General features: G+C 41.6%; 1 protein-coding gene across 2 annotated transcripts in view; it reads left to right on the forward strand.

The window, feature by feature from the left end:
• The window catches only part of LOC148034766 (HNH endonuclease), a 118,420-nt gene that overhangs the window by 39,236 nt on the left and 57,179 nt on the right, over nt 1–22,005 (forward strand). For both annotated transcript variants that reach the window (XM_087679741.1, XM_087679740.1), the window contains exons 2-5: nt 520–574; nt 732–806; nt 981–1,072; nt 1,290–1,371. In XM_087679741.1, the coding sequence (XP_087535867.1) occupies nt 520–574; nt 732–806; nt 981–1,072; nt 1,290–1,371 (304 nt within the window). The remainder of the gene's footprint in view (nt 1–519; nt 575–731; nt 807–980; nt 1,073–1,289; nt 1,372–22,005) is intronic.

Here is a 22,005-nt window from a genome sequence, read left to right on the forward strand (position 1 = left end):
ATGATTGTTAAGCTGATTAGGGTTACATTTTACTATAAAAAGACACTTTGTGCCACATTAGCACATAAGTGTAACATTTTCATTGTGATCACCTTGAATATTATTGTGCACCAATTAATTCGTTCATTCTCATTCATTCTCTATTAATTAATTGTGCAATTACTTCACACTTGGGCCAATATAGCCAAGGGTCAATTAGAGGCCAATCCCTTGTTAGATCAAGGGGCAAATTAATAAAAAGGCTTGTTGGCCATTTGTGACAGCAAGAGGCATTTTGGTTTCCCCCTCTTGGGTTTCAAACAATAAAAGAGCTGAATACTACTTCAGAAAAATTTCCGACATTTGTTCGTGCTGGTTTAATGCTGCCAACTGGAGGATAGTCTTTCTTAAGGCATAATCCCTTTGAGGTTATCTTTGGAATTCATGATAATCAACTCTTTGATGCCTTCTACTCCACTCAGAGAGAGGTGACACACTCCAAAAGTAATATATTACTCATAATTGGTCCTCTTGTGACAGGCCGATCAATGTTGTGTGCTGGAGGCGTGCACTTTGCCTCGAATTTCTGGAAAAGGTGTGCCTTATATGTCTACAGCATCTTTGCCAGATAGTGTTTAAGGCTTGACTTTTTGCAAGCATTTCATCCATTTCAAATTCGTTATGTGGTAGCTGTATAGTTTGCACGCAAATTGCTTTTGACATTGTGGATGAGGATACATTGTATCATGCAGGCAGATGTGCTGGAATATCATGACTATGTGATCAGCTCGCCCAGCAGAGCCTTTGCTATACCAGCTGTGCTACGAGTAAGTTGGATGATCCTGGTTCCAAGATCTCTCGCATTGCATGTGTCCTTAGATTTTAATACCTCTTTCTTTCACTCTTCTTCTAAGATGGTATTTGCAGGGAGAGATATAATGAGCTTGTGAAGTATATGGATTTTCTTAAAGAAAAACTACATTTACTGTTTTGCACCTCAGGTTACAGACTATATTCATACCCCAAAGCGAGGGAAGGTGAAACTGATGCTGAATCGAAAAAATCTTTTCCTTCGAGATAAATATAAATGCCAGTAAGTTCACATAAATTGGTGCCTGTAACGTCATCTGCCATAAGCTGCTTTTGTTCTTGCTGTGCTTGATATGAAAAATTACACGACTGCCTTTTTGTGTCCTCATGTTGCTGGATATTTTAGAAACCGTAGTGAGTTCTTTCAGTGGCATCAACTTTTTAAATCTTATGATATGCTTTTTTTTGTGGCTCTTCTGACAAGACTGCTGCTATGGCAGATATTGTGATGCACGTGAGAAACTGACTGTAGATCATGTAGTCCCTATCTCTCGAGGTGGAGAATGGACTTGGCAGAATCTTGTAAGTTGTAGAATCTATCCTTTTGTTGTAATGGTGATGTTTGATGTGCCATAAAAAACTTTAATGTTGCAATTTCAAGGCAAACAAACTGTATCAGAATGACACAAGCCCTTGATGAATGTGAGAGCAAATCAGGGAGACCGTTGTCTGGGATTTTTGAGGGAACTTCACATTTATCTAGAAAGCTAACCAACCCTGCTCATAGGGGCCAAGTCAATTCAGGCTCAAATACCCTGATTATTTTGATAGTGGCCAAGAAGCCAGAGACAAGGCCTACACAGACTATTGTTCAGTTCAGCTCTTTGGCATTAGTTTCACCTATACAGTCTATATTTTGTATGCATGGCAGCTCTGCCTGTTATCTTAGCTGGTTGAGTACTTTAGTCATTTGGTAAGGCACCAGAATGGTGTCTTTACATGATCTACAGGATGTTTATTTCTGGAGACTGGCATACGAAGAGACACCAAAATCATTTAAGCTCCAAGAAGTGAACATGGCTGGCACTTGGAAAGGCATTATAAGCCAGGGACAGCATATAGCAAGAGAATATTACCTGAGCATATAAAATGGTCCCTTAAAAAGACATGTCCAGAGAAAAAGTGGATACGCCTTGGCTGACCTTGACAAACGAGTGCGGTCAAATTGCTCTAATGCATTAGCCTGTTCCACTGACCCAACATTGGATTATTGTTTCTCTGTTGGGGGGAATTCCTGCCAACTAGCCAGAAAATTAAATTATTGACCCTACTGTTGTGCTGGCCACAGAAAAAGATAAATAATTATGCTTTGGGCAGACTTATGTGTCTGTATCAAGAGCCAGAAATTGATTGTGAACACTTAATCTGCCTGGACGAAGCTATGGTCTTGCATGTGGATGCCAAAAAATTGCAGCACTACTCTCTATATACCACTTGGGTGTTCACTTCTTTCTCAAGAACTCTTGTGTAGGCTTTCACTGTGGTTATGCACTGCTCCATGTAGTTGATGAGACAATACACAAGGAGACCAAATGGTTTGTGGTGGCCATACCCATCTGTGGTGACAATCTGGTGCTTAGATGAAGAAATAGACAAATTGAGCAATGGAGCTAAAATGCTCTTGCACTTGAACATAAAGAAAGATTGGGCCCAAAGCCTGGTGCCCAATGTTGTATTTCTTTACCATTATAAATTGCCAATAAGACGCTTATTGCTCTGAAAGTCCTGATTAGTGGCTTTCCAAAGTCAATCGTCAACAGGCCAATCCAATACAATTGCTCATGGATTTGCAATGCTCAATTACCTGTCTCTAGTTGCTCTCACCAACCAAGACCAAACATGCCCGATCTGAGAAAAACAAGTATGAATCCTCAAAAGCATAAGAGGACCAATCTGGTTGACACCGAATCTTGCGAGATATTCTTCAACAAAATCTGTCAGGACGAATCTCTGTGATACCACAAACCACAGGAAGAAAGCACAAAAACCAAACTAAGCACATAACAGCTACAGAGCCACTCAGACAACTCCAAAACTACATCACCCAGCATGGGATAGCATAGCCTGCTCCACAGAACTGCCTTCACCCTACATAAAGTTGCTATTGGCTGCTCTAGAATGCCTGTGCCAGCTCTAAAGTAGCATAGCCAACATGGGGAACAACATTGCCAACATAAAGGACATCATGATCAGCACCAAAGAGGACACGATCAACAGATATAGGTGCACATTGGCTAATGGCAGCCATGATCTCTCAGGCGAGTGAAAAATGCAGGGTGAGTGATGGTTGATCAAGTACATGCGATGCTCTAGGCTAGGTGATGTTGTGGAGCCTTCCAAGTGGTTTTGGTGCTGATACAAACCTTTTTGTAGGACTTTGTGCTTTTCTATTGTGAGTGGTGGCATCAGAGAGAGATTTGTAGTGAGAGATCTTTTAAGAGAGGGTTTTTTTGGCAAGATTCAGTGTTGAGTAGATTGGTCTTCTTGTGCCTTTGAGGATTCACAGCCATTCTTCTCAGGTCTGGTGTTCTTGGTCTTGTTTGGTGAGAGTAGTTCATAGTAACATGGAGCGGATTTTGGGGACGGGAATGGGATCGGGGACAGGGGCAAGAGATGCCACTCCTTGTTACCATGAGAGGGGGATCTAACATGGGGATGGGACTGGGACGGTATGGAGACGGGATGGGATTGGAATGGGAAGCTAGAAAATGGCAATCCCCTATTACTATGGAGTGGCTAGGGAGGTTTTCTTGAGCATTGCAGATATATGGATAGTTGTACTTGATTGGTGTAGTGAGGGCCAAGTTTGGAAAGCCAGTGGTCAAGGCTTTGTAAATAGTGATTGTAGTAGTGGATATTAGTAATGATAAATAAATACCACAAGGGATGTGAGACTTTGGAGCCAATCTTTGATTGTGTCTAAGTGCAAAAGTATTCTAGCTTTATGGTTGACTTGTTTTTGTATTGATGTATGTCCATTTTTAAGATCTAGTTTGTTGCCATTTGGTATACCAAAGGTTGGTTTCATGTTTTCATTTTCGAGACATCACAACTTCTTTAAAGGGGACAAGTCCATTGTTGTTCAAGGTGCAAGTGCTTTGAGTCTTAAATTTAGCCAAATAGAAAATGCTTACGTGAAGGATGTCTCATAGGCAATGGAGCAAAGATTGTTCTAAAGGACCGAGATCTACTAGACAGGATGTATCCCAATATGTGGATGATGCACAAGAGGGATCAGAGGTTGGTCCTCCAATATATGGGGATCAGGTGGATGATGTTACTTCGAACTCTAGGGAGCCTAGGTCTGAGGAGGATTGATGCAAACGAGGATGTTTATTCAAAGCATGCTACATTGTTGGTGTCATGCAGTTTGCAAAACTGCTCAATATAGTTGACAGGTTTACTCAAAACTCTAGTGCAGTGGAGACTTTTGCTGCTAAGTTTGCTACATTGTTGGTGTTACCATATTTTGGTAGTGAGGTGTGGGACCATAGTTAGGACCCTGCCGAGGCATTTCTTTCCCTCTTTAGGAGGTTTTTTTCCCCAGTCTTGCATATATGCTTATTTAACTTTAGGACATACTCAGTCTTGCAAATCTTCTCTATCGATACTACTCAATATAGTTTGCGTTGTGCTCTCTTAAGCCTCTTCTTCTCCAAGTCGTATGTGCATTTTTGCAACCCTAAATCCAACAATTGATATCACAATGGGCTTCCATATCTGGGGCAGATTTGTCAACACTCTCCTTTAGGGCAAAGTCCTCAACACCCTTAGCTTGATTTTCTCTGATTGGGTTGAGATTTGACCAGCTTCATAGATTAACAATTACTGTGTCACTAGATTTTTGATTGGGTTTGTTTCGGCCTCTATTTGTAGTACTGTGAGTACTGAAACCAGCTTTCCTTCTTGGAGAGGGTAGTAGTTCCATGATCAAGCACTTAATTACAGCAGTCGGAAAATAAACATAAATTGAAATACACACTTTACCTTAATAATCTTGGACAATAGACATCTTGTTGGCCACAAAACTAGCGTCCCTTTTGGTATTTCTTTAACTTTATTGACTAATGGATTGGATACAAGGTGAGATTCCACAATCTCCTTGGCCGACCTAAAAGCCCCTTGTTGTAGACGCAATCAACACACAAATTGGGCCAATTGCCCCTTGATTTTCACCTAGGACTTGCTTTAATTGGGCGCCAACTGGCCAAATGCTATCCCAAATTCATAATGGATGGGTTGGCATCTGAATTCCTTGATAATTCCACAAATTTCAGGTGCTAAATTCAGTGTACGATGCTTATATTGATGGCACGGGTCCTGAGGTGGTTGCTAAACCCTAAGTTTTACGGAAATTTAGGGTTTACAGCAGAATTTCCTCTGCTGTCCACCAAATGGCTGAGATTTGCTCCAAACTGCTGAGATAATCTTAGATCTTCTAAGAATTGATTGAAGGAGGTGAGAGAATGCCATAGAGAGAGAAAATTCAAAGGATTCTTGTGAAGAAACCCTCCAATCTGCCTGCTGCTGTTTCTGTTAGTAGTCATGTGTGTCTTGTGGTCATCTCCTGCCTATGAGTCTCAATCTAAGTCAGACGAGGACATTAGGAGCTCTGACATTGTCTTTCTCTGTATTTTATGTGTTTTAGACACTTTAGATGGAGGGCACATTAGTGCATTTCTATTTGTGCACTTTTGGCCATTATTTTGGGGTTTGACCACATTTAGGGTATTCCCTTTTTTTTTTTTGCCTATACATAGGCAGCTTGCCCTCCCGCTTTCATCATCCATTATCCATCATTGATCCTTCATGATTAGCTAGCCCTCCTCATTCTCTCATCCCCTTGCTACCGTGTGGCAACCACATTGATGCGTAGAGTTGTGTGTTGGGGCTGACTGTTGTAGCCTTGTACCTTCAGCCATTGTAGTCACATTGTTCCTTCTCTCTTGCTTTCTCTCTTTGTTTCTTCCTTCTCTCCATGTTCACTTTCCTCTTTCCATTGCGCACTCTTACATGGTATCAGAGCCACATGTGGGAGCCAGAGATCTTGAAGAGGAGCACACTTGTTTATGGTTCCAGTCATCTTCATCGCCAGTTTGGGGTAGTAGACTTGCGTTTTGCCTTCTGACAAGCTGGGCGGCCTATTTTTAGATCTGCGTTTTGCAGGCAGCCCCCCTCCCACACACGTGCAGCAGGTTTAGACCTGCGTTTCAGGTAGGCGACAGCCTACTCTTGCTGGGCGACGGTTTTTTCTGCTGGGCGGCAGCTCCTACCTCCAATGTGTGCATTGGGCAGTCTACAGTATGGGTGGCCTGTTTTTAGGCAATTGAACCACTGCCACATCTGCGTTTTGTTCCTGCAGGGCGGTCTCCAGCTTTGGACAGCTTCATACACCCTCGGGAGACCTTATCCATGCTGGGCAGTGTGCTTCAAGACTGGACAACATCTTTTGTGTAATGGGCAGCGTGTTTTTAATAGGCCAACATACCTTCTTTTGTTGTGTTTCACACTAGACATGTTCTTTTGACTTGGGTGACATCATATTTTGTCTTGGTGGCCTCCATTGCAGGCCAGCATTAGGGCAGATTTGTGTTTATTGCAAGGACTCGATTTTTGGGCACTCTTGGTCTTTACCAGCCCCTAGATTGGCTGCATTTACAGGTTGAAGACCTATTTTCCTTTGCAATCACTGCTCCTTGTCTTTGCCTAGCATTGTGTGTTCCTTTTGGCATTGGATACTCTGTGTCTACCTTGCCCTAGTTAGTCTTTTTTTGTACTGTGGCTCGACAGACCCCGATTATCTTAAGGACACCTCTTATTGGTTGCCCTTATTCCAATGGCAGCATCTTCTTTTGTTTTCATGTAGGTACTTTATTGAAAGACATCTATGACTGATGCATATGCTATGGGGGATCATATGGTTCGGGATTGTTCAGAACGACCACCATCTTATTACTCTTTCTCGTTATATTCTTTTGTGGCTTCTAGTCCCCGATTGGCATGCATTGATGGCATCTATAGAGTAGGTGCCAATCCTACCCTCTCTATCTGCATGTGACAAGTTGGATGGGACGAACTACTCTCTATGATCGTGCCACATTGAGTGTCTTCTTGATGACTGTGACCTTTGGGATGTTATTAGAGTCCCTATACCCTGACCTATTGTGGATTCTCATGATGGTGTGATCGTAGATTCAACAGCTTTATGGGATTTGTTGGATGCCACAACTCGCTCTTCTCTCCTTTTGAGTTGCATAGATTTTGTGCTTGTGCATGTTAGACATTCTCGCACCATTGTAGAGATTTGGAGGAGATTGCCATTTGTCTTCCAGATCCAAACATATGGGCATCGCTTATCCCTTGAGTTGAAGCTATGACAACTTGTTGTGGTAGATTCCCCTACAATGAGAAACATTTGTTCGAAGGACCTAGCTGTGACACTTCTCTCACATATTTCATTACCAACATATGATGTGTTCTATACCAGTCTTCTCACTTCTTATAGTCGGGAGACTCTCACTTGGGAGGAGGTAGTCTCATTGGTGCTTCAGCACAGGATGCACGTCACAATGAGATAGTTTCTTGTGGAGCCCATGCACATGGCCATGCTTATGCGGTTTTATCTATAGGTACAGGACAAGCCAAGCAAAAGAAAGGGAAGAGAAAGAAGTTGGAGTCATCTTTCGACTTTGATACAACTTTTGTGGGGAAGCGTAGAGGATATCCCATGTGTTCTCATTGTGGGAATCCTGGCAAAAAGAGCATGTAAATGAACCAATCCAAACCAATAGAGACTTGTGGATAATTCAACTGACCGCTCCCACTAGTCTATTAAGAAACCAAGTAACTGAATATGCTTCTCATCGAACGGATAGGCAAGGCACTTGTGTTGGAATTTCTGGCTGCTCCATATTTTACCCCTTTCTACTTTGCTCTGTTTTGCTTTAATTTGTTCATCTTAGCCACCAAGGTGGCTATTCACTTCAAATGCCGCCAGTGAGACACTCTTCTGAATTCTTATCAAATAATGCACGAAATAAAAATGGAAAAAAGTGTTTTTTGGCGATAAGATCTTGCACCCCAAAGAGAAGTGCTAGAGGATATATCCTCATCTTCGTCCGAGAGTGAACGGTGGATCTACATCGGAGCCTTCGTCTACCTCTACTTCATCACCTGCTATTTCCACTGAGTTAGTGTCTCTATACATTTATTAGGTGGAGGAGTATTTTTTGGTTGTTTGGACTTTTGAGCAGCCTTGGCTCTTTGACAATGGTGCATCGAGTCCTATGACTCCTCGAGGTGATTTGTTATAGGTTCTCCGTCCATCAAAGGGTATTGTCACTGCTAGTGACATTTCTTTAGTGCCTATTAGTGGTGCTGGCACCTTGCCTCTATTGTCTGATCATCCACATCGAGCTCCGTTTTTGAGACTCTATATTCTTGACTTAGGCTTTATTGGGAATAAAGGGCCATTGCGCCTTTTACGGTGTTTGGGTATGCACGTACCCTTATACATGTCTTTTATATATATTATCAAAAAACCTAAAGTGGTACACTTTGTGATTGTACCTACATAGAGTCGTGCTCTCACTCTCTCCCTCACTCTCTACTCTGCACTCACTCACTCACACACACACTCTCTCTCTCTCTCTCTCTCTCTCTCTCTCTCTCTCTCTCTCTCTCTCAAGCATTGCGTGTCTCAATCCTCACGCTCTCTATCATAACAAACTAGTATCAGAGTAGGCAAGGAGTGCACACTTCTTGAGACAGCTTAGGAGTTCACGCTTCTTAAGGTGTAGTCAGGCGTGAGTTGGGTGAGCAGGCGACTGCCAAGTGGATAGTTGGCGGGTTGAAGAGCAGGCAATGGCCTGGCAAGCGGGCGCAGATTCGGTAGTTGGTGGCTTGATGAATAGTTGTGACGGCTAGGCGAGTAGGCGACGCTGGAGGTAGGTCGACGTGATCAAGCGGATGGGCTGACGTGTTGGACAGCTCAGCCGTGACCAAGCAAGCAACATGCGGCAGGTCAACACCATCACGGTGTTACAATTCGACGGACATTTTCGCCATTTTTTTAAATTTTCTAAAATCTGTTCTCCTCCCACTGACAAGCATTCGCATGCGCAAGCACAATGCGAAATTTTGACCTGAAAAATTGGGTCTTTTCACGGATTTGGGGATTTTGATGTAGAACATGACAATTTGACTTAGAAATTGCAAATTTGGTGCACATTTGCCCGGGAAATGTGGGCCTTTTCACATTTTAGTGAAATTTTGTCAATTTCACTGAAATTTGTGCACACCAGACCCAAGAAAATTGGGGCCTTTGCAGAATTTCATCAATTTGTGCAAGAATTGCATGGTATATGTACTTGAGTACATGTATTGATGCAATTTGGGTGGATTCGCCTTTGAAAATTTGAGGCTTTTGACCGCAATCGTCAAATTTGTGCCTGAGAATGCACTTGAAGTAGAAATTGCAGAAAAATTTTGGGGATTTCACATGTAATTGGTGCATTGGCCTATAAATGTGATTGCAATTGATTGTGGAGTGCAGTACCAGACATTCTCTAATTCTGGGAATCAATTTGTAGATCTGAAGTTTCTACAGTTTCTTGATTTTCACTGCTGGTTGATACTTGTAGCATACTGTGGTCATTTGTGCTTGCATTTACTGACTTTTGAGTCAATTTAGTGCAAGGAACTCAACATGCAAAATAATTCAGCAAACAAGTCTTCTAATGCATTGTATACTAAGGGTAGATTTCAACACAAGGGTAGTTCTGAAAATAGAGCACGCAACAAGTCTCGTGGCAAAAATATGGAGTGTCATCATTGTGGCAAGAAAGGGCACTACAAAGGGGATTGTTTTCAATTGAAGAAAGAGAAAGGCAAAAGCAAAAACACTGAAGACAGCAAGGTTGAGAAAAAGGAGAGCCAACCTGCAAAGAAAAGCAGTGTGAAGATAGAGGAGGTAAATGTAGTCACTCATGAGAATGATAGTGATGGTGATGTACTCCTTGCTTCTTTTTTGAGTGCACATGCATTGATTGCAGATTTTGATGATGACATGCACACTTGGATATTTGATTCAGGTGCGTCTTTTCATGCTACACCACATCATGAGTGGTTTTTTGACTACAATGGCGGTGCATGTGGTGTTGTCCACTTGGGGAATAACTATGCATGTAAAATTGCAGGTATTAGCAGTGTGAAATTGGAATTTCAGCTTGGCTCCGTGTTTGTTTTGCATAATGTGAGGCATGTACCTCAGCTCAAGAAGAGCTTGATAAGTAGAGGGTAGTTAGATGACGAAGGCTATCACTTCACGTCTGGGGATAGCAAATGGAAAATTTGTAAAGGCTCTCGCATTGTTGCCAAGGGCTCCAAAAGTGATACTTTGTGTCCTTTGCATGTATCTAGCATGCATGACTATGTAGTCACCATAACTGAGCAACCAAGTGTTTCTTTGTAGCATAGCCGGTTGGGATAGATGAGTCAAATTGAAATGAAAGTACTTTCTCATTTGGGTTATTTCCCATCTTTGAGGTATGTTGATTTTGAACAATGTGATTATTGTATTTATGGTAAGCATGCTCAAACGCCACATAAAAAATCTCTTTCTCTAAAGTCTTCACCCTTAGAGTTGGTACATTCAGACGTATGTCAGATGTGAGGGTTATCTCTAGGGAGAAAGAAGTATTTCATTACTTTTGTTGATGATGCCACACCCAAAGTATAGGTTTATCCAAACCGTTGTAAAGATGAGGTCTTGGATAAATTTAAAAAATTCCTGGCACTTATTGAAAATAAGGCCAGCAAGACATTAAGCGTCTTCGCTCTGATAATGGTGGGAAATATGTGTCCAAAGCCTTTCAGGACTTTTGTGACAACAAAGGGATTAAAAGGGAGCTCACCTCTCCTCACAATCCACCTCAAAATGGTATTGCAGAGTGTATGAATAGGACCATTCAAGACAGGGTCCGTACAATGCTGTCAAATGTTGTTTTGCCTCATGGATTTTGGGCAGAGACTGTTATGACAGTCGTACACTTGATTAATTGGTCACCAAATAGGTCTTTTTTTGGGGGGGAGGGGCGGGCCGGGAGAAGTCCCTTAAGAAGTGTGGTCGGGCAAGCCACCTTTGTATGCTCTCTTGAGAGTGTTTAGCTACGAGGCATTTGTGCACATTCGCAAGGAAGAATGCAACAAACTTGAGCCAAAGTCTTGTAAATGTATTTTCTTAGGATATAGTGATGAGGGTGAAATGGGTTATAGGTTATGGGATCCCGAAAAAAGGAAAATTGTATGCAACAATGATGTTATCTTTCGGGAAGATTGCAGCACAAACAGCCTGAAATGACTGAGGAAGTCAGAAGGGTTGTATTTTGGGAAGATGTATCGATAGGACAGCAAATAATGCCCGCTAGACAGCAGAAAATACCTGCTGTAAATGGCCCTGAAAATGAAGGGAATGATGTTGAAAATGATTAGCAAGATATTGCCCATGATGTACCACAATTTCAGCAAGAATAGATGCCTTTGGAACAACCAAAACCAGCTATACAGCATGTTGAATTTGCAGAACAACAAGTTGTTAATGTAGATTTGCAGATTGAACAGCTAGCAAATCTTGATCATTGGGTCTGTAGGTCGACCAGAATGCAAAGATAGCCAGATAGGTTTGTTCATGGCGTCAATTATGTGGCTGATTATGTCATGTTGGTAGATTGTGGTGAGTCGTCATGCTTTAAGGAAGCAATGGATAGAAAAGATAGCAAGAAATGGCATAAGGCTATGCTGTCAGAGGTGGCATCTCTCATGAAAAATGACACTGGGGATTTGGTGCATTTGCCTGAAGGGCAAAAAGTGCCACCATGCAAATGGGCTTAAAAAAATGAAAGTCACTTTTGGTTCTTTGCCAAGGTATAAGGCACGACGGGTTGCTAAAAGGTACAAGCAAGAACATGGAATTGATTTTGATGGAATTTTTTCTCCTTTAGTCAAAATGACTACTTTGCGGACCATTTTGGGCTTGGTTGCATCTGAAGATATGGAACTCACATAGATGGATGTAAAAACAACTTTCTTACATGGTGATCAGCATGAGGAGATCTATATGCAGCAGCCTGAGGGTTTTGTTGCAAAGGGGAAAGAGCATATGGTATGTAAACTCAACAAGAGTTTGTATGGGTTGAAATAGGCACCACGAGAATGTTATTATAAATTTGATATATTTATGCAATCTCAGGTTCCATAGATTTCAAGTTGATCATTGCTTATATACCAAGAAGGCACCAGATGGCAGCCTTTTTCTCTTAGTTTTGTATGTCGATGACATGTTGATTGTGGGTAGGGATGTTTATGCTTTGGACTCCTTTAAACAAAGCTTGCACAATAGCTTTGATATAAAGGATCTTGGTGAGGCCAATCATATTCTTGGCATGCGTGTACTTAGGGACAAATCGTAGGGTCTTCTCTATCTGTCACAGCAAGAGTATGTTACTAAGGTTTTGCAGCATTTCAATATGGAGGGGGGAAAAGCCATTAGTGTACTATTGCCTCCATATGTGAAACTTAGTGCAGATGACAACCCTACATTTAATGATGGAAAGGCTGAGATGGCCAAGATTCCTTATGCTTTAGCTATTGGTAGCTTGATGTATGCTATGGTTGCTACACGTCTTGACATTACATTTGTGGTGGGAGTGGTTAGTAGGTATATGGCATATCCTAGCAAGAAGCATTGGAAAGCAGTGAAGGGTATCATGAGATACCTTAAGGGCACAAAGGATTTGTGCATCTGCTTTGGGAAACAGAAGTCATTTGTTGTTGGCTTCATGGATGCAAACTATGCTAGTCATCTTGATTGCAAGAAGTCTACTTCAGGATGTGTTCACGTTCACAGGGGGACAGTCTCTTGGATATCTAGGCTGCAAAAGTGTATTGCATTGTCTACTACAGAGGTAGAGTATGTGGCTGCCACTAAGGCATGAAAGGATGCTTTATGGCTTTCACATGTGGCTATCATGCTAGTATGGAATCTTGTCTTTCATGCAAAGACAAAGCACATACAAGTGAAGTATCATTTTATTAGGGATATACTTGATAGTAAGAGCATCGCTTGTCAAGGTACATACAGATGATAACCCTGCAGACCTTCTCACGAAGGGTATTCCAGCAGAGCGTTTTTCTCATTGCCACCAGATGATGGGGGTTGTATAGTATATGTGTATTTCAGGCTTGTACATACATTGACTTAGCTAATTCTTTCCTCTACCTTGAGGCATGTTGCCTTTAGGTGGGAAGTTGTTGGGAATAAAGGGTCACCGTGCCTTTTACAATGTTCGGGTGTGTACGCATCCTTACACATGTACTTTATATATGATCAAAAAACCTAAAGTGATACACTTTGTGATTGTACCTACATCGAGTCGTGCTCTCACTCTCTCCCTCACTCTCTACTTTGCACTCACATACACATACACACACACACACACACTCTCTCCCTCTCTCTATTGAGAGAAAGCATTGCGTGTCTCGATCCTCGCGCTCTCTGTCATAATAGGCTTCCCTCTCCTCTCAGTTTATGGTCTTCCCAGACTTGGAACCCGTGTTGTCTTCATTGAGCCGTGGCCATCTTTGTTGGGGATTCTTCTCTAGGAGCCACTTTTGTGACAGGTTGGCAGGAGAGGGGGCTATCTATGCTCCATTTTCCTTAAATTGTGTAGGGCCCTCTAAGATAGTTTTCTATTGCCACACTCGTTGCCAATTGTGCACCATTTATCCCACGGGTTACATCCCATCCCCCACCATCTCCTCTCGTGACTGCCTTGTACCATCCATACCTTTCAAAGGGGGACGATATTGGTGATGAGACTGTGGATTTTCTGGTCCTTTGTGTTTCAAAGGGGGACTTCCTAGGATCATGAGGAGTTGCTTTAGGGTTTCTAGTCTACTTTAGGCCTTTCTTTTATGCTGCTACCCTTTTCTTTGTCATCGAGCCACTATTCCCTACTGCTTGGGCCTTGGTCCTTGGTGTTTCTATATAGCTTATGACTCCTTTGATAGTTCCTCACTATCGTCTCATAGCTGGGTCAGAGACTTGGCTCACCCATTCCCAATTGGAGTTTTCTTGCGCGATCCATTCAAGGCCTCTCTGTTTCCTTTGCCCTTTGGTGGGCTTCTGTTTGATTGGATTTTTCTATGGAGAGGGGGTATTGCTCCTTGGTTGGCTTTCTTCATCGACAAACTTCATAAGCATTGGCACTCTTCTTGCCACCCTCAGATCCGTATCTCCTTTGGCCTTCCGTCACATCCAGGATCTGAGAGGGGGTGTTAGTCATGTGTGGTCATCTCCTGCCTGTGAGCCTTAGTCTGAGTTAGATGAGGACATTAGGATCTCTGACATTGTCTTTGTTTGTCATTTTATGTATTTTAGACACTTTAGATGGAGGGCACATTAGTGCATTTCTTTTTGTGCACTTTTGGTCATTATTTTGGCATTTGACCACATTTAGGGTTTTTCCTCTTTTTCGCCTATATATAGGTGGCCTGCCCTCCCACTTTCATTATCCATTATCCATCATTGATCCTTCGTGATCGGCGAGCTGTCCTCATTCTCTCATCCCCTTGTTGTTGTTTAGCGAACACACTGATGCGTAGAACTGCGTGTTGGGGTTGATTGTTGCAGCCTTGTACCTTTAGCCATTGCAATCACATTGGTCCTTTGCTCTCTCCTATGTTTTCTCTTTGTCTCCTTCTCTTTGTGCTCGCTTTCCTCTTTCGGTTGCGTATTCTCACAGTTTCAACCAGTAAGAATAGTAGTCGCTTGGAGCTTAGGAGTACTAGAATTGATTTTGCCAGCCAATTGATGATGTCACTAGCCCCTAACAGGCCTTCTCTTGCCATGGCTTGCTTGTTGATGGCTCTAGATGGCTGTCACTTGCAATAATATGCTGTTTTTTGCTTAGAAACCAGTAGTCCTCTCACTCTCCGCCTCAGAGCTGAAAACTCCTTTGAATGTTTGAGACCAAGCCCTAAAAAACGCTTTCTTAGTTTACATTGGTATTTTTTCCAACAAGTAGTAGCCTTCTAAACCCAAATTTCAACATTATCTAGCCATTAAATTAATTTTCAAAATTAAATAAATTCTAAAAATTAGTTTTAGCCCTTCACACCCTACCCAAAATTAAATTTGCCCAACCATAATTAAATTGGCTAGGCCATTTGGAACCTAGAGTGGTCCCCAACCTCTGTTGATCCTTACACTGACATTAATTAATTAATTAATGCTAGTCTCTAGTGTCACCATTGAGACTTATTGGCCAAACAACTATCCTAGGGTCAAAACTGACGCCAACTGACCACCAAAGCCCAGCTAGCATGAATTGTCACAACTTTTGCCTTTAGCACCCACTGTGTCCTCGGGGTCCTTGGCCTATTACCATGAAATAAGTGCCATGTGCATCAGGTATTAAATAACCTTGCACATTTGATTAGTGACTCAATCAAATGTTATCAACAAGATTAAGGCATCTTAAAATTTCACGTCCTCGTGACAGACCTCCCCCTTGAAATCCCTACAATCGTCCACAATTGCATTGCATTGTGCCAAAAGAAAAGCATATTACATTGAAATTTCCGTAAGGCATCATAGTCACAACATTGGCCACTATTATCTAACCATGCCATATGCCCCAAATGTGCTGGAAATTTCCGGCCAGTATAGACATAAGTTAAAACTGGGAAATAGTCTAGAACTGTTGCTAGAAACCCATTATACGCATCCATAACTCATGTTTCTTAATTGTTTTGACTTCACAACCATAGTAAAGCATATTCTTAGCATAAACCATGGCTGAAACTGTCAATTGCATTCAGTAACATGCTGTTTTCCATGGAACCAGATGTAAATAATTGAAAACTGAGCATAAACTGATCATTTACTGATCTGAGAATTGATCACAAACTATTGCAAATGTTACTCCAAACTGAATAGTAACCGATGCAAAATTGATCCCAAAAGCGATCATAGGCGGTTCTCAAAGTGATAAAAAACTGAGCTGAAATTGATTAGAATTTTGTCTCAGAATTGAGGCAAAAATTATGCCAAACTGATGCAAAAGTATAGTTTCAGTGCTGGGATGGAGCGCATACTCGTTTGCATACATCTCATAGTGACTAGTATAGTGAGTAGTAACCTCATGGTAGACATACTGTGAGCACAGCACCTTGGATGCATACTGAATACATTTGAGATCCACTACATAGAGAGTTACCCAAAATTGGTGGAATGGAAGTGCTACCTCCCTCTTGAGCATTAGGCAATAGTTTGCTGAACTTGATTGAGCTGTCAGAGTGCAGCGATGCGGAAGCGTGGGACCAAGAGTGAGAGAGAGAGTGAACGCAGAGAGGAGAGAGAGAGAAAGAGACAGTGGAAGATGAAGATCTGCTGTATAAAGTGTGCTATATACAAAGATATGCAGATATGTACACGGGCGCAGTGCGCGGGATTGCGTGTCTCCACCTCGACGATGCAACCTGCTGTCCACCTCGAAGTGTGCTGCAGTCTGCACGGTCTCCAGCCTGTAATTTGCATGAATCTCCAGTCTGAGATCTGTAATCAGAAGTGTGGGAGGATGTGCAGAACATCGGCTTTAAATAGCCAGAAAGAATACGCCCAGAAATGGCAGGTCGGCTGCATTAAATGGCTGCATTAAATGCAGCCAACTGGTACAGTACAGGTCGGACTGCCAAGTGGCTGGCCGAGTGGTCAGTCCGACCAGACTCCGACCTGCCATTTCTGGGCGCATTCTTTTTGGCTATTTATAGCCGATGTTCTGCACATCCTCCCACACTTTTGATTACAGATCTCAGGCTGGAGATTCGTGCAGATTACAGGCTGGAGATCGTGCAGACTGCAGCGCACTTTGAGGTGGACAGCAGGTTGCATTGTCGAAGTGGAGACACGCAGTCCCGCGCATTGCGCCCGTGTACATATCTGCATATCTTTGTATACAACACACTTTATACAGCAGATCTTCATCTTCCACTCTCTCTGTCTTCTCTCTACGTTCACACTCTCTCTCAGTCTTGGTCCCACGCTTCCGCATCGCTGCACTCTGACATGGTATCAGAGGAGTGAAGAAGGGCTGACTGAGTGAAGAACCTACCTGAAGAGAGAGTGAATGCAGAGAGAAGAGAGAGAGAGAAAGGGACAGTGGAGGATGAAGATCTGTTGTATAAAGTGTGATGTATACAAAGATATGCAGATATGTACACGGGCACAGTGCGCGGGACTGCGTGTCTCCACCTCGACGATGCAACCTGCTGTCCACCTCGAAGTGCGCTGCGTCTGCACGATCTCCAGCCTGTAATCTGCACGAATCTCCAGCCTGAGATCTGTAATCAGAAGTGTGGGAGGATGTGCAGAACATCGGCTATAAATAGCCAGAAAGAATGCGTCCAGAAATGGCAGGTCGGCTGCATTAAATGCAGCTGATTGGTACAGTACAGGTCGGACTGCCATGTGGCTGGCCGATTGGTCAGTCCGACTAGACTGCCACGTGGCGCCTGCTCGGCCAAGGACTCTGACCGCTAACATGAGCTCGATCCAAAGTCGGCTCTAATTGAAAAGCATTTAGTTAAAGTTGCAACAATTGAGGATGGAATGCCAAGTCATCCTCTTCCGTCCACTTTGCATCCATTGGCGAATAGTTCTGAACCTTCACTAAGTATCTCTTGGAAACTTTACCTCTAACTTTTCTTTCCTTATGTGCCAAGATCTACTCGAGTACCAAGATCTCACCCACCTCCTCAACCTCAGACTGAATTTTAGCAAACATATCCTCTAGCATATCACCACGAAAAGGCCTCAATAAACTGATATGAAAGGCATTATGTATCCGCCAATGTGGAGGTAATTTCAGCCGATATGCCATATCATTGATCATTTTCATCACCTGGAAGGGCCCATAGTATCTCATACTTAACTTTGGATACAAAATCTCTCTTTCTTTCATCTTTTTTAGCCTTGTTTTTTCAAAACACAACGATACATAATTGCTCTCTGCAAAGCAGGTCTATGGTGATCAATTACGTTCTTTTGCTTTTCTTGGGATATTTGAAGTGCTTAGTTTATCTTCGCATAGGCTGTATGTTTTTCCACATAACGATGAGCTTCAAAGATCGTATTCTTAGTCTGCAAGATAGGTGATACCTTCTTGCCACCCTCAACCACCTCAAATGGAGCTTTGCTAGTAGAACTATGCATCGTGTTGTTTTGTAAGCAAACTCAATGGCAAATACTGCTCCCAATGTATTTTATGGTTTGAAATGTAGTATCTCAAAAGATCCAATACTCTGGAATTTGCCTCCTTAGACTGATCATCTGCTTTGGATGGAAGGATGATGAGAATTTTAGCATGGCATACATGTTCTCAAACAACCCCTTCCAAAATAAATGGTCATTTGAGGGTCTTACTCACTAACAATCGATTTTGGCATATTGAAACTAGCCTTCCTCCTTGGATAGGGTGGTAATTAACTTGATTTAGCACTAATTACAAGCAACATAAAATTCATATAAATTGAAAAATGCACACTTTACCACTTTAATCTTGGACATTGGACACCTTGTTGGCCCCAAAATTGGCGCCCCTTGTAGTATTTCTTTATTTTATATTGCAAATGAAAGGAGTACAGTTGAGATCCTTTGATCTTCTTCGCTAATCCAAGTGCCTTTTGCTGTCAAAGTTGACCAGTAGGCCTTCAAACCAATTTGCCCCTTGGTTTGCTTGGGGATTGGCCTTCACCCTGCTTCTTGAAAGACAAATTCAGTCCCAAATTCTATATTGGCTGGTTGGCCCCTTGAATCTCCCTAAAATTCCTCAATTTCAGCTAATAGAATTCAAGTCCTAGACTCTCAATTTTGAGCACGCATCCCGAGGCGACTGTCAAAACCCTAGTTTCTGCTATAAATTAGGGTTTATAACAGAGATTGGCTGAAATCACTTCTTTGATGGCTCAAACTGTTGGAAAATGCTGAGATAACTTGAGAGATGGTTGGGATATGAGAGAGAATGCTATAGAGAGAGAAATTTTAGAGTTCACTGTGAGAACGCTAAAAAGCTACTGTTGCTCTGCTCCCTACTCAAACAGCCATGGAAGTTGTCATCTACAACTTAGGACAACTAGAAAGACCATTGCACCCTCTTGTATGTTGTCATTTGCACCAAAAGAATCTTGGACTGCTATCACCTGCTCCTAGAGAGCTCCAAACTGCTGTCACATGCTGTAGGATTGATCTTTGGTGGTTGCAAATCACATCAGCAGTCTCTACTTGCACTTTAACAGTCTCTTGCTCTCTCACAATGGTTAAAATAGACTCCAACAGCCCCTAAAAACGTTTTTTCACACTTGCATGGGCAAGTTTTGCTAAGTGGCAGCCTTCTAATCCCATTATTAAATTAATTTTCAGAATATTAATAATTATTCTAGTACTCAAGAAATCAATTTCACCAACCAATTAAATTGGCTAGGCCAATTTATCTTTCAAGTATCCTTGAGTAGTTATTGACCCTTAGACTGGTATTATTTACTTAATTAATGTCTAGTCTCTAATGTTATCATTGACATTAGTGGCCAATAAATTGGTCTAGGATAAAATTTGATATCCGATACTATTGCGTACTTGTGAGACATAACTTATTGCAACTTTTTCCTTTGACACCCACTGCATCGTCGGGGTCCTTGGCCTATTACCATGAAATAATTGCCATGTACATCACTGTGCTAAAAAACCTTGCACATTTGATTATAACTTAATTGAATGTTATCGATAAGATTAAAGCATCTTAAAATTTCACGTCCCCGTGACATATTCCACGATAGATATAGATGTGCTGCAAAAATAATCGTGCCATATGATTAGCATTTATTTTCTTCCTCACTAGAATGAAATGGGCCTGTTTGTTAAACTTGCAAATGATAGTCCATATCCCATCATTCCTTGCAGGTTAAAAATTAAAATCCATTGCAATGCTCTGCCAAGGTCTATTTGGAATAGAAAAGGGTTGCAACAAGCCTGACATCTTTTGCCTATCATGCTTTACATTTTGACATATATTGCATGTCTTGACAAATTGCTTTATATCATGTCTCAAAGTCGGCCAATAAAAGAAATGCTCCATTGCCTTGACTGTGGCATTAATATCTCTGTGTCCTGCATACAGAGGAGCATGACTTTTAGTGATAACTCTAGGCCTCAATTGCTTTGTGACACACATCTGTCCATGCATAATTAGAAATCAATCTCTAAGCACAAAGTGCTCATGCCTCTGGGCATTGCAAAGTTGATCATAAACATTAGCAAAGTCCGAATCAATAGCATACTACTCTTTCATGGCATCCAACTCAGTGTGATAAACCATGTTGATGGCTGAAATTTGTGACATATGTAACAGTGCATTAACCATAACATTCTTTTTACCTTCAATATGTACAATTTGAAAATGAAACATAGAGAAAAGATTGCCCATCTCATATGCTTCTCGGACAACTTTGTTTGCATCAAAAAGTACCTCAAAGTCTAATGGTTTGTTTGCATTGTAAAATCAGCCCCTAGCAAGTAATATTTCCACGTAGACCATGCATGAATTACTGCCAAGAGCTCTTTCTCATAGACTTGCAAATTCTTCTTTGCATCGCAGAGAATTCGGCTCTTATAAGCCATAACTTGGCTATCTTGCATAAGAACATCCCGGATATTGCTACCACATGTATCATACTAAACCACAAATGACTTCCTTAGACAGGCAAAACAAGCATTGGATCCGAAGTTATCTTTTTCTTCAACTTTTCAATTGCTGAAATTTCCACTACTCTCCATCTAGATGACACATTCTTCTTTTGCAAAGCATGCAATGGAGATGCAATTTCAGCAAATCTACGTACATACTTCTTGTAGTAAGAAGATAAACCTAAGAAGTTGCGGATCTCATGTACATTTTTCAAAGGTGGCTATGAACGTATTGTCTCAATCTTAGCAAGGTCCATGCGAATACTATTAGCTGACACAATGTGTCCCGAAAAGTGGATTTCATGCAAAAAGGATTTACTTTTCTTGTCATAGATAACCAGCCTATGCTTATGCAACTCATTGAACACAATGTCCTAATGCCTTCTATGCTTTGCCTTTTTCTTTGAATAGACAATGGTGTCATCAAAGAAAGTACTCACAAATGCTCTATGTGACTTGAAGACACGATTCATCATCCGATTGAAAGTGACAGGAGCATTTGTAAGTCCAAAAAGTATGACAAGAAACTCGTACAACCCAAAATATATCCTAAAAGCTGTCTTAGGTGCATTCTCCAGCTTAATACGAATCTGATGATGTCCACTTTTCAAATCTATACGGTTGAATCTAACTGCCCCTTGTAATCTATCCATAACATCATCAATCTGAGGAATAAAAAACCGATTATTTATTGTGATTTGTGTTTAAAGCAGGATAGTCCATGCATACACCATAAACCATCATTTTTTTGTACCAAAAGCATTGGAAAAAAAAAGAGACGAGTTGGGATAAATCAATCCTTTTTCTAACATCTCATTCCCCTAACTCATTATCTCGTCTTGCTGGGCTACATTGACTTTGTAGGGATGGCTTATTAGGTAGGCTACTTCTAGGAATAAGATCTATGCCGTGATCTTTAGGCCTTTTAGGTGGTAACTATCCTAGAAGTGACTAAGAAAAGCAATCAACATACATTTTCAGAAATGACATCCTTCTCTAACTTAGACATATTCCCAACATTCTCACTATCATCCTTAGTAAAAACCAAGTACGTTGAAAGATGATTTCCCTTTCATCTTTACATCAAGTGTGAGAGTCTTTCCCTTATGTTGAATAGTGATCTCTTTTGTACGTGAATTAATCATTGCATGGATACAGTGACACCATGACATATCAAGCAACACATCACAACCCTCAAGTGGAGCAATGAAGAACTCTTCGCTGTCCATATATCCTTGAATATGCAATTGAAACTTTCCAATGAGAAACTCTTCGCTGTCCACATATCCGTGAATATGCAATTGAAGCTTTCCAATGAGCGGTGTGATAGGCTTTGCATGGCCTTTACATGTCATTCC

The sequence above is a fragment of the Lygodium microphyllum genome, chromosome 6, assembly GCF_053477565.2.
Source record: "Lygodium microphyllum isolate KBCC chromosome 6, Lygodium_microphyllum_v1.1.10, whole genome shotgun sequence".
NCBI lineage: Eukaryota > Viridiplantae > Streptophyta > Polypodiopsida > Schizaeales > Lygodiaceae > Lygodium > Lygodium microphyllum.